This window comes from Pseudopipra pipra, chromosome 5, assembly GCF_036250125.1.
Source record: "Pseudopipra pipra isolate bDixPip1 chromosome 5, bDixPip1.hap1, whole genome shotgun sequence".
Classification (NCBI taxonomy): domain Eukaryota; kingdom Metazoa; phylum Chordata; class Aves; order Passeriformes; family Pipridae; genus Pseudopipra; species Pseudopipra pipra.
In genome coordinates, this window is record NC_087553.1 from 74,766,993 (window position 1) to 74,780,361 (window position 13,369).

General features: G+C 48.6%; 1 protein-coding gene across 4 annotated transcripts in view; it reads right to left on the reverse strand.

Moving 5' to 3' along the window:
* The window catches only part of NRF1 (nuclear respiratory factor 1), a 52,536-nt gene that overhangs the window by 24,575 nt on the left and 14,592 nt on the right, over nucleotides 1-13,369 (reverse strand). For 3 of the 4 annotated variants that reach the window (XM_064656834.1, XM_064656833.1, XM_064656835.1), the window contains exons 3-7: nucleotides 11,090-11,204; nucleotides 7,407-7,533; nucleotides 6,277-6,417; nucleotides 1,264-1,422; nucleotides 419-613 (exon numbers count right to left, since the gene is read on the reverse strand). In XM_064656834.1, coding sequence (XP_064512904.1) covers nucleotides 419-613; nucleotides 1,264-1,422; nucleotides 6,277-6,417; nucleotides 7,407-7,533; nucleotides 11,090-11,204 — 737 coding nt within the window. Of the gene's footprint in view, nucleotides 1-418; nucleotides 614-1,263; nucleotides 1,423-6,228; nucleotides 6,251-6,276; nucleotides 6,418-7,406; nucleotides 7,534-11,089; nucleotides 11,205-13,369 lie in introns of those variants that run through there. The other variant, XM_064656836.1, reaches the window with a different exon arrangement.

Below are 13,369 nucleotides of genomic sequence, written 5' to 3' on the forward strand. Positions count from 1 at the left end.
CCAGTGCCAGAGGGCAGGGATATTGGGAATGAATTCCAGGTGTAAACTAAAGACCAGGGGGCACAGAAATACCTGATCTGTTGATTAAAGTAGGTTTTATGCCATTAAAGGAGGGCAGTTCCACCACCTCTGCTCCCATTGCCACCACAGGCCTCGTGCGGTGACATCAGGAACTGGATTTGTTCGTTAAGTGGGTTCATTGAACTCAGCTCAGATCCCTGAATGGCAGAAACCCAAGGGATGGGAACAAGGGATGGGAGTGGGGAAGAGGGAGGTAAAACTGGTTCTCTGGGTGGGAGCGTTGGCTTAACAAACCCGAGGGGTGAGACCTGCAGACAAAGCCAAAATTCCCGATGCGGACGATGAAATCCCGAGTCACCCGCGCCAGGAATGGGGAAATGCAGAGGGCCCCACTCACCTGGATGAGGGACACGGTGCCATCGGGGTTGCTGAAGGTCTGTACCACGGTCTGGGAGGGCACCAGGTGGGCGATGCTGTGCGTGGTCGTGGTCTGCGGGGTCTGCTGGTCCTCGAAGGCGTAGAGCAGGTCCTCGCGCCCGTGCTGCTTGTAGCAGTTCTTCACGATGGTCCTCAGGGCCTGGGTCCAGGACACCTTCCAGCACGAGGGGGAGAGGGCAGAGTCAGGGGAGGAAGGATTTCTGAACCGCTGGGATTTGAATGTTTGTCTTTGCTGGGGTTTATTGGATGGTTTGGAACCAACTCGCAAACAAAAGGCCCCGATAATTAATTCCTTTCCTCATCCCTTCCTTTGTCCAGGACTCAGAAATCACCCTGGAGAGCAGCAGGATCTAGGGAAGATGTCCCTGCTCACTGCAGGATGAGATGATCTGTAAAAGGGCCCTTCCAACCCAAACCATTCTGGGGAGAAAACCACCCTGCTTCAGGAGAGCACCGACTGCCACAGCGCCATTCCCAGCCCCACCTGGAATCCCTCCCCATCCAACGGGTCCAAAATCACCCCACACAGGTCCTGCTGCTCCCACACCATGGTGGCTTTCCCTGAAGACCTCTGTGACAGAAACATCACCTGTGTGGTGGCATCCACGGCCACAGCTGGCACCCCCCACCCCTTCCCCCCGTTCTCTCCCTTTTTCCTTGGAGCACCAAGGTCCCTGCTGCTCAGGATGGGACAGCCTCCCTGCCAAGCCTCTTCCTTCTGCCACTGGAGGGAAGAACTGCTCCCAGAGCACTGTTTGCAAGCCCCTGTGCTCGGTTTGGGGGCAGCCAGGGGGGGACACTCACCCGCTGCTTCTGCTCCTCCGTGCGGACGTCGCTGCGGACGTTGGCCCAGGGGATGTCCTCGGGCCACCAGATGGGTTTGCAGCTCTCCTTGCCCCAGCCTGGCTTCCCACGGCCCGTGGAATACTTCAGCATCTCAGGGATGAAGGCTCTCAGCTGTGCCTGCAACAAACCACAGCACAGGGGGGGATTTTTAGGGTCTTTCCTCTCTGGTAGTTTTGAGGCGCTTCCGAGTTATCACAGGGTACAAAGTTACTACATTTAACACCCATCCTGTTGGAGCCATCGACTGGGAGAGGCCTGGATGCCTAAGGAAGATGGACAATACTTAACCATCTTCTCCCAGATTCAGCTTAGAGCCTGGGAAGAGCAGAGACCCAATTAAGTCAGCTAATTACAGTAATAAGGCACAACCACATGTTGCATTAACACACTGTACGGTTAAACCCTACCAGGAAGAGAGCAGGCCAACCTCAAAGGGAGAGGATAAATAAACAGATCAGAATAAGGCAGAAAAATCCACAGAACATCCTCAAAGTGGCAGGAACTGAGCCATGAGCTGGGGTGTATCTCACAGAGACGCTGCAAAGGGGATGGAGCTCCAGGGGCTGCTCGGATGTGAAAACCACAATCTCACACTTCTCCACCCCTGTGTTGCCAAAGAAATTACAAAACCCACGCAGGGTTTTGTGACACATTTGGGTTTTGTGCCAGGGATCCCTTGGAGTGTCAGGAAAAGGCTGGTTCAGCTGCAGAACGGAGCAGGAAGAGGAGGAGCTCTCACCTCACGTCGGAGAAAATCACTTTATCTTAAAGCTTCAAACCTGCAGTCCTTCTGAGCTTTTATACTAAGTTATTTCATAGAATTGTGGGATCATTGTGGTTGGAAAAGACCTTTAAGACCATGGAGTCCAACCACTGCCAGCACTGCCAAGGCCACCCCTGACCCCTGTCCCCAAGTGCCACATCCACAGGGCTTGGAAATCCCTCCAGGGGTGGGGACTCCCCCCTGTTCCAAGGCCTGACCACCCTTTCCAGGAAGGAATTTTCCCAATATCCAACCTGACCCTCCCCTGGCCCAGCCTGAGGCCGTTTCCCCTTGGCCTGTCCCTTGTTCCCTGGCAGCAGGGAACCCGGCTCCCCCCTCCTGGCAGGGACTTGCAGAGCCAGAAGGTCCCCCCTGAGCCTCCTTTGCTCCAGGATGAGCCCCCCCAGCTCCCTCAGCCCCTCCTGCTGCTCCAGCCCCTTCCCAGCTCCCTTCCCTTCCCTGCACACGCTGTTGTATCCATGGGCTCCAAACTGGACATGAACTCGTTTCCAAGCTGCCTTTTCCATGTTACACACGGAATATGTACTAAAGCACCTTCTTCCCAAGCCTGTCATGATCCACCTTCCAGTGCAGGACCACCATCCACCCTCCTGTGCTCCAAGCTCCCCTGTTGAGGCCCCAGTTGTTCAAACCAACCTGGGAACAGCAGATTTTTGAGCTGCCCGGTGCAAAAACAGTTAAAAGCTCCTTCCCTGAACCTCAGCGTGCCCCTTGTTTCCAGCTGGATTAATTACTGGTCCCTGGGAGTTGGGGGCTCAAGCTACTCAGGGTACTTGTTAAGGAGGGTTTGTGTTTAATCCACCCGGGAGACAATCAGCAGCACCGGCACAACCTGCTCCAGAGCCAGCACCGCGCTAATTAGCGCCCTAACGAGGCCTCACCCGCAGCTCCAGGGGCTCTGACACGGGGTGGGGCACTGAGACAAAGACCTCACATCCCTCAGGGTGTGGCTGTGACCACCTCACCTGGGGGAGCCACCAGTGCTGCCACCTCCACCCAGGAACCGCCCGGAAACCAAACAGCTGCTGGGAAAAGGGTTGGCACGTTCCAGTTTGTGCCACTGCCAGCTCTGGGAAGGGCTCATAAAACACCCAGGATGGAGGATTTGGGAGACACTGAGCAATGTTTCCCTGACACCCTTTGGTCCTGAGTGTTCCTGAGATTTAACATGAGGTTCAAGTGTTAACAGGACTGAGCTGATCCTGGTTCTACCATTTCCAATGGCCCAAAGCACAGACAACTCTATTCCAGCTGTATTCCAACTCTATTCCAACTGTATCCCAACTCTATGCCAACTGTATCCCAGTGCTGGAAACAACATGGAAAAGGGTTTCTGGAACAGAGCAAAACCTGTGGTTGGGAATTTCCACCTGAAAGAGCAGAAGAGTTCTGTTCACACCATCCACCAAGCACCCAAACATCAAACATCTGCTGGAAAAAATGTTGGCACGTTCCAGTTTGTGCCACTGTCAGCTCTGGGAAGGGCTCATAAAACACCCAGGATGGAGGATTTGGGAGACACTGAGCAATGTTTCCCTGACACCCTTTGGTCCTGAGTGTTCCTGAGATTTAACATCAGGTTCAAGTGTTAACAGGACTGAGCTGATCCTGGTTCTACCATTTCCAATGGCCCAAAGCACAGAAAACTCTATTCCAACTGTATCCCAACTGTATCCCAACTGTATTCCAGCTGTATTCCAACTGTATTCCAGTGTTAGAAACAACAAGGAAAAGGGTTTCTGGAACAGAGCAAAACCTGTGGTTGGGAATTTCCATCTGAAAGAGCAGAAGAGTTCTGTTCACACCATCCACCAAGCACCCAAACATCAAACATCTGCTGGAAAAAATGTTGGCACGTTCCAGTTTGTGTCAGGGGCCCTGACAGCTCCAAACTGCCTTTGGTCCCTTGTCTTTTGGGGCTTGGAATCTCCTCCAACCAAACTGTCACCTCCACAGAGGAGGTGAACGGGCACCAAGGGGATTTTGGAGAGGCCCAGAAAAACTCTGTTGCCTTGGAGAAGTGGATTATAAATCGTTAATATGCTATTATATATTATAAACCATTATAAGTCATATAACTAAACCACTGTAAACTATTTTAAACCACAATAATAAATAAATAATAAATAAATTAAATAAATAAATAAATAAATAAATAAATAAATGAAAATAAATAAATCAATCATTCTAAACCATAGATTATAAATCACTGTGATCGTGATGAAAGATTGGAGATCTTTTATAAACTTCAGACAAACAATGAAGTTTAAAAGAAAGGCAGATGAAAGGACAAACCCCCTGCTTAGAAATCCAGCTGTGGACACCCCAGTGGGAGCCACCTGAAGCAGCTGAGCTTAGTTAAGCTAAGCTAAGCTAAGTTTTATTTTATTTTTACTTTTTGTCTTTACTTTTTATTTTATTTTATACTTTTAATTTTAATTTTTATTTTACAGTTATTTTTACATTCAACAGTCGTGGGTTTATATTTTCTAGCTATGTTTTTACATTTATATTTTTAAATTATATTTTACCATTTATCTTTATATTTGTATGCTATAGTTATATTTTTAAATTTGTTTTTATATTTGTAATTATATTTTTACATTTATTTATATTTTATAGTTATATTTTTACATTTATCTTCATATTTATACTTGTATGTCATAGTTGTATTTTTTAATTTATTTTCATATTTTTATATTTTATAATTATATTTCTGCATTTATTTTTTATATTTTTCTTATATTTTTACATTCATTTTTATATTTATGTTTGTATGTTATAGTTATATTTTTACCTTTGTATTTATATGTTTATATTTTTTAATTATATTTTTACATTTATTTTTATATTTTGTAGTTCTATTTTTATATTTTTCTATCTTTATATTTTATAGTTCTATTATTACCTTTATTTTTATATTTTATAGTTCTATTTTTAAATTTATTTTTATATTTTTATATTTTTACCTTTACTTTTATATTTTATAGTTCTATTTTTACATTTATTTTTATATTTTATAATTCTATTTTTACCTTTACTTTTATATTTTATAGTTCTATTTTTACATTTATTTTTCTATTTTTCTATTTTATAATTATATTCTTACCTTTATTTTTATATTTTATAGTTCTATTTTTACATTTGTCTTTCTATTTTTATATTTCAAAATCACATTTTTATTTTTCGATTTTGCACTTGTATTTTTACATTTATTTTTCTACTTTTCTATTTTAAAATCACACTTTCACAATTTTTATATTTATATGTTACAGTTCTATTTTTACACTTACATTTATATTTTTATATTTTATAATAATATTTTTTACCAGCGGGCTGAGGTTCCCCAAGGCCAAGGGCCAGGTCCTGCCCTTTGGCCACAAGAAGCCCCTGCAGCTGCAGGCTGGGCCAGAGGGGCTGGAGAGCAGCCAGGCAGGAAGGGAGCTGGGAGTTGGGCTGGGCAGGGAGCTGAAGAGGAGCCCGAGTGTGGCCAGGGGGGCAAGAGGGCCAATGGATCCTGGGCTGGCTGAGGAAGAGTGTGGCAGCAGGAGCAGGGCAGGGCTTGTGCCCCTGGGCTGGGCGCTGGGGAGGCCACCCCTGGAGTGCTGTGTCCAGCTCTGGGCCCTGAGCTCAGGAAGGCCCTGGAGGGGCTGGAGCAGGGGCAGAGAAGAGCAGCGAGGCTGGGGAAGGGACTGGAGCCCAAGTGCTGGGAGGAGAGGCTGAGGGAGCTGGGGGGGCTCAGCCTGGAGAGGAGGAGGCTCAGGGGAGACCTCCTCACTCTCTGCAACTCCCTGCCAGGAGGGGGGAGCCGGGGTGGGTTGGGCTCTTTTCCCAGGCAACCATCAGCAAGACAAGAGGGCTGGGTCTTCAGCTGTGCCAGGGGAGGTTTAGGTTGGATATCAGGAAGAATTTCTTTGCAGAGAGGGTGCTCAGCCATTGGAATGGGCTGCCCAGGGAAGGGGGGAATTCTCCATCCCTGGAGGTGTTTAAGGACAGACTGGATGTGGCATCAGTGCCATGGGCTGGGAACCACGGCGGGGTTGGATCCAGGGTTGGGCTGGATGATCTCGGAGGTCCCTTCCAACCCAGCTGATTCTACGATTCTGTGTGTCCCTCTTGGTGTGCCTGCGGGTGCTCACCTGGGTCATCTTGTCCACGGACACTGGGGGTGCCCTGTGGGTGCTCACCTGGGTCATCTTGTCCACGGACACGGGGATGCCGTCGATGGTCAGGGGGGGCAGCTCTGAGTTGACCTCCTGAGGCGCGGGCGCGTGTTCCGCCAGCGCCGACTCCAGGTCCTCCAGGATGGTGCTCTTGTACTTGCGGACCTGTGGGGGTTGTTAAGCTCGGGTAAACAACGTGAGGAGCACCAGGAGAGGGCAGGGACCTTCCCCGAGGTGTCACAGAGCCACAGCTGGCAGGAGATACCCACGGGCACCTGAGCCTTGGGCGAATGGAAGGGCTGCTGATGAAACAGGGAGAAACAGCGTCAAGGGAAGGGTTTAGGGGGTGAAAGGGAAAGTTCTGAGGCAAGACTTGACGTGCTCAGGGTCTGCTCCATTTTAGGTCTGGCCTGCAACAAGGGGCAAGGACTGACAGCAGAGCTGAGTTCAGACAGTTCACAGTTTGGGGTTGTTCAGCCTGGAGCAAAGGAGGCTCAGGGGGGACCTTCTGGCTCTGCAAGTCCCTGCCAGGAGGGGGGAGCCAGGGGGGGTCAGGCTCTGCTGCCAGGGAACAAGGGCCAGGCCAAGGGGAAACGGCCTCAGGCTGTGCCAGGGGAGGGTCAGGTTGGGGCTGAGGAGGAATTTGTTGCTGGAAAGGGTGGGGAGGCCTTGGCAGGGGCTGCCCAGGGAGGTTTGGAGTGCCCAGCCCTGGAGGTGTCCCAGGAAGGCCTGGCCGTGGCACTCAGTGCTCTGGGCTGGGGGGCAAGGTGGGGATGGGGCACAGGGGGGATCCATGGGCTGGGAGGGCTTTTCCAACCTCAGGGATTCTGGGATTGTGTGATCACTACCTGCTCCCTCTCCTGTTTACTCCAGGATGTTCAGCTGGTGAGATGTGCCAGGCCACCACTCACGCAGAGCAGGGAGGACCTCACTGTGTCCTCATGTCACAGAACCACTGAGGTTGGAAAAGGCCTCTGAGATCACCAAGCCCAACCACAACCTGACCCTGCCAGGTCCACCACTGCCCCTAAAACCTAAACCCCTGTTCCCAGGGTTCTAAACACGACTCCCAGGCTTGCAAGGCTGCCCCGAGCAGAGCAAAACCCGCAGAGAAGGTGAGGAAGTCATCACCCAACTTCCCTGGAGACACCTACCACGTTCTCCAAGGGCGCGGCCCCGAACACTTTGAAGACAGGGTTGGGTTTGGAGGGTGAGATGCAGAGCACGATGGCCTGCTGCCCCACCCGGGTGGTGTACTCATCCAGCGTGGCTCGGAGCTTCCTGCAACACAGGGAGGGACAAACCAGGGGCTGGGGGTCAGCTGAAAGCCCTGGAGAAACATGACCCCCCTCACTGTGAACCCCTTTTCTTCACGCTGCTCGTTCACCAGGCAGGTGAGAGACAGAGCCCAGCTGGGCAGGTTGGCCCCATCCATACCCAGGTTATCCCTGCTGTGCTCCCTGCCCTCCCCCAGCAGCTCAAATGTCAATTATTCCCCCTCCTCTCCTTTTCCCAGCGAGGTAAAAAGAGAAAAACCAGCAGAGCAGCAAAGCTGGGGCGGCAGGAGGCTGCACTGCTCTGCCTCAGCAACACAGAACTCGGGGTTTGTCGAGTCACTCGAAGGATTCAGCAAAAGAAAACTGCAAACACAGGTTATTCTACATCCAGATCATAACAGTGCAGTTCTCTACTGCCAAAGTCCTGCCCAAACCACAGCTGTGAGAATTCCAGCTACAGCACAGGCAAGAAGCAGAAATATTGCAACAGCTCAGCCCAGGAAACCCAGGTGTGCACCCAGCTCAGCAAGTCCCTTTGGAACGATCCCTCCGTGGCATGAAAATGTTCCATCAGGTCCTTTCTGCCTCTTACTCACTTTTGGGCAGTGCAAGAGGACGTGGCAGAAATGTTGGCAGGAAGGCCTAAAGCAAGAGGCCTAAAGCATTTCCCTCAGAAAACCTGAGCTCTCCACAAAGTGACAGCTCAGTCCCTGCCCTGGTCACCCCAGAACCTGCCAAAAAGCACCAGCATCACCAGGAGCTGCTCAGAGATCCCAGAATGAGGAGTTTTAACTTCCCACTCGATTCCCAGTGGGGTGAAAATCAAGCAGGAACACGTTAAACTGATCCGAGTGCAAAAAAAAAATGATGCCTTTTGTCAGCATCTTACATGTGGTAAAATGAAGCAGTTTTGTGAAGGGAGGAGAAATAATTCCTTCTTTTAAAATATAATGTTCATGTTTCAAGGGAGAAAAGAATTTGCTCTCCAGAAACGTGGCTGAGTCAGCAGAGTTGGGGGAAGGAGGGAAAAACCCAGAGTGGAGCTCTAAAAGGAAGGGATTTCACTCCCAAGGAAATATTATTTAACACTAACCCAGCTCAATTAAATCAGAAACAGCACAAAAAGCAAAAACTGCTTTGTTGCAAAGCCTAGAAAACGGTACCAGCCAATATTCAGAACTGTTTCCAGAGGATGGAAGTGCAGGTGGTGTTTCCAGGCTGGAAAGCCTGTGCAGTCCCTGGTGCTCCTCGGAGGCCCCCAGGTGGGCAAACAGCCTCAGAGCACCCGGGATGCAACACCTGAAGGGCTCTGCTGGCTCAAAAAGAGCCCAAAAAAATAGTGTTTCAGCTCTGTCAGGCATTTCCCTTTGATTATTCTCCTCCCAAACTGTGCTCTACAGGCCGGGGGAGCCTTCAGCGTGGAGTTTATCCATTGGCAAAGGAAATTTGCATAAACATGCACTGAATTTATTCCTAGAATTGTTTCATCGTGCAAAAAAAAAAAGACTTGTGAGGTAGGTAAGTCCTTCGTGCCCCTGCAGAGCTGGGATGTGGATGGAGCTCCAGGCTCTCAGGCCAGAGAATGTAAGAGTCCTGTTAAAAACTGATTTCTTTCCTCTGTGAGCAGGGCCAGGCCCCAGGGAACGGCTGGAGCTGGGCCAGGGCAGGGTCAGGGGGGATCTCAGGACAAGGTTGGATGAATGATCCTTGGGGGTCCCTTCCAGCTCAGGGTATTCCACGATTCCAAAGCCACCACAAACACCTTTCAAGGCCACGTTACTGTGACACATTTAACTGGTGACCAGGGTTCAAACACAGCGGTGGATCCACCAGAGGGGTCACCTCAGTGACCATAAAATCGCTCCCAGGAGGAGCAGGGCTGGAATGCAACCCATTCCTGCAAACTGAGACACAGCTCTGGGCTTCCAGAATAAAAATATAAAATATATAAAAATATATAAAAATAAAAATATTTTCCACCTAAAAAATATCTCCAGTCCCTGTAACTTCTGGACAGCACAGAGATGGATCAGGGATGCAACCTGAGGTGTCTGAGGGAAGGTGGGAATCTTTACCTGGCAAAGGTGTCTGAGGGAAGGTGGGATCCTTACCTGGCAAAGGTGTCTGAGGGAAGGTGGGATCCTTACCTGGGCAAAGGTGTCTGAGGGAAGGTGGGATCCTTACCTGGGCAAAGGTGTCTGAGGGAAGGGGGGAATCTTTACCTTGGCAAAGGTGTCTGAGGGCAGAGGGGGGATCCTTACCTGGGCAAAGGTGTCTGAGGAAGGTGGGATCCTTACCTGGCAAAGGTGTCTGAGGGAAGGTGGGATCCTCACCTGGGCAAAGGTGTCTGAGGGCAGAGGGAGGATCCTTACCTGGCAAAGGTGTCTGAGGGAAGGTGGGATCCTCACCTGGACAAAAGTGTCTCAGGGAAGGTGGGATCCTTACCTGGGCAAAGTGTCTGATGGAAGGGGGGAATCTTTACCTGGCAAAGGTTTCTAAGGGAAGGGGGGATCCTTACCTGGCAAAGGTGTCTGAGGGAAGGTGGGAATCCTCACCTGGGCAAAGTCTGAGGGAAGGTGGGAATCCTCACCTGGGCAAAGGTGTCTGAGGGAAGGGGGGAATCTTTACCTGGCAAAGGTGTCTGAGGGCAGGGGGGATCCTTACCTGGGCAAAGGTGTCTGAGGGCAGGTGGGAATCCTTACCTGGCAAAGGTGTCTGAGGGAAGGTGGGAATCCTTAGCTGGGCAAAGGTGTCTGAGGGAAGGTGGGAATCCTTACGTGGGCAAAGTGTCTGAGGGAAGGGGGGAATCTTTACCTGGCAAAGGTGTCTGAGAGAAGGTGGGATCCTTACCTGGGCAAAGGTGTCTGAGGGAAGGTGGGATCCTCACCTGGGCAAAGGTGTCTGAGGGAAGGTGGGACCCTCACCTGAGCAAACGTGTCTGAGGGCAGGGGGGATCCTTACCTGGCAAAGGTGTCTGAGGGAAGGTGGGGAATCCTTAGCTGGGCAAAGGTGTCTGAGGGCAGTGGGGGGGAATCCTTACCTGGGCAAAGGTGTCTGAGGGAAGGTGGGAATCTTTACCTGGGCAAAGGTGTCTGAGGGCAGAGGGGGGATCCTTACCTGGCAAAGGTGTCTCAGGGAAGGTGGAATCCTCACCTGGACAAAAGTGTCTCAGGGAAGGTGGGATCCTTACCTGGGCAAAGTGTCTGATGGAAGGGGGGAATCTTTACCTGGGCAAAGGTGTCTGAGGGCAGGGGGGGATCCTTACCTGGGCAAAGGTGTCTGAGGGAAGGGGGGGATCCTTACCTGGGCAAAGGTGTCTGAGGGAAGGGGGGGATCCTTACCTGGGCAAAGGTGTCTCAGTGCAGGTGGGAATCTTTACCTGGCAAAGGTGTCTGAGGGAAGGTGGGATCCTTACCTGGCAAAGGTGTCTGAGGGAAGGTGGGATCCTTACCTGGCAAAGGTGTCTGAGGGAAGGTGGGAATCTTTACCTGGACAAATGTGTCTGAGGGCAGGGGGATCCTTACCTGGGCAAAGTGTCTGAGAGAAGGTGGGACCCTCACCTGAGCAAACGTGTCTGCTGCCTCTTCCTGATGGAAGGGTTGGATTCAAAGACGTGTGGTCGCTTCCGTTTCTTCCCCGTTGCCACGGCAGCAGCTGCTGCCATCCCGACAGGGCCTGGAAATGCAACCACAACGGGGGAATCAGCTCAGGCAGCTCAGGGACTGGCCAGAAAGGACGTTGCCATCGTGTGGATGTGTCCCAAGGCTGCCCATGTGACCCAAATTCCTTCCCGAGCTCTCCTCTCCAGCACCCCGGAGGTTCCATCCAAAGGCTCCGTTCCCCAAATCCCAGCTCAGTCCCAGGGAAAATCACGTGTTTCAGTCCAAAGTTTTCCTCACAAACACATAGTTCTGAATTTTATCTTCCAGACACACTGAAAGAACACCCCAAGACTTTAAAGAAGTGGCTGAACTGAGGAGATCCCGGTGGCCTGGGAGAAGAGAGCTGGGCAAAATGCCAGGAATCCTGCTTGGACACCTCAACAGGAGCCTGAGGCTTCTCCCCAGGGATTAAGGACTGGTTCTAATGGGAAAGAAACCGAAAATCCTGAGTTCCTGGAAGTATCCTACAACAGGGCCTGAAAAGCCTGTGTGCTAGAAGGGAAGGGGGAAAGAAAAAATCCTGCAGGATGGGAGGCTGGAAAGTTCATAAGCAAGGGCACGGGATGGTCAGCGGGGTGGTGGAACCTCCCAGGGTTGGTCCAGCACATCAAGAGCTTCATTCACCCAGTGAAGGCCGATCCCAGACTCTGAGGGATTCCTTGACACCGTATTTTTCCACAGGAATGGTGGATCCACCACAAGGCCAGTGTGGAGGACATTTGGTTCCACTGGAATGGTGGATCCACCACAAGGCCAGTGTGGAGGACATTTGGTTCCACTGGAATGGTGGATCCACCACAAGGCCAGTGTGGAGGACATTTGGTTCCACTGGAATGGTGGATCCACCACAAGGCCAGTGTGGAGGACATTTGGTTCCACTGGAATGGTGGATCCACCACAAGGCCAGTGTGGAGGACATTTGGTTCCACTGGAATGGTGGATCCACCACAAGGCCAATGTGGAGGACATTTGGGTTCACTGGAATGGTGGATCCACCACAAGGCCAGTGTGGAGGACATTTGGTTCCACTGGAAGGGGTTTGGGATTCCCAAACACGTTCCCAGCCCAGCTATGCCAGGATCTTCTGTGGGATTTCCCTGGGAGAGGCCAAACCCGGGAGCTCCTGGCTCAGCCAGGCCTGGGCTGTTTTTGCTGTTGTTTACGTGGGCCTGAAATCCTTCTGCTCTTGGACAGCTTGGGGGTTTGAATTCTGTTCATTGAGGCAGAGTTTTACCAGGGACCCTTTTTTATTGTCCAAACCAGCTTTGTATTCCCAGCACCTCCATGTTACACACAGGGAGATTCAGGGAGCACCCGGAATATTCTGAGGGATGGCATCAACCTCTGCCTAAAAATTGTTCCTTTTTTGCCAGCTTTAATATAATTTCTCTAACCTAATTTCTTCAATAGGATTGTTTGATATAGCACATTATATTATCTTTGTAGTTTTAGCTCCTATACTGTGTAGGAAATAATTCTGATTAAGATATTTTTTGTCTAATTATTACCACAATAAATCATATATATTTACATATATATTATATATATTATACATATCATATAATAGATAATATATAATAATACGTTATATATTATATATTACATAATTAAACTATTATATATAATTTTATATATTTTCATAAGGATATAAATAATATATTACAATATACAAAGACTTAATATATTCAAGTGATTAATGAATAAATGAAGAATAATATTAATTAACATTAATTAATATTAATTTATATAATATAGTACATATTTCCATGATTATATAATGTAAATTATATTATTAAATAATATATTATTTATATATTTATATGAATATATAATAGATAATATATATAATATAATATATAACAGAATAATATAATATTGTATTATAATATAATAGTATAATAATAGATGTATAAATATATTTATAAATAATATAAATATAAATATATTGCTATGATTAGATAATGTCAGTTATAGTATTAAATTATATATTATTTATATACTTTTATGAATATATGATAGATAATACATATAATATATAACAGAATAATATCATACTTCATTATAATATAATAATATAATAATAGATGCATAGATGTATTTATACATAATATAAATATATTGCTCTGATTAGATAATGTAAGTTATATATTAAATTATATATTATTTATATACTTATGA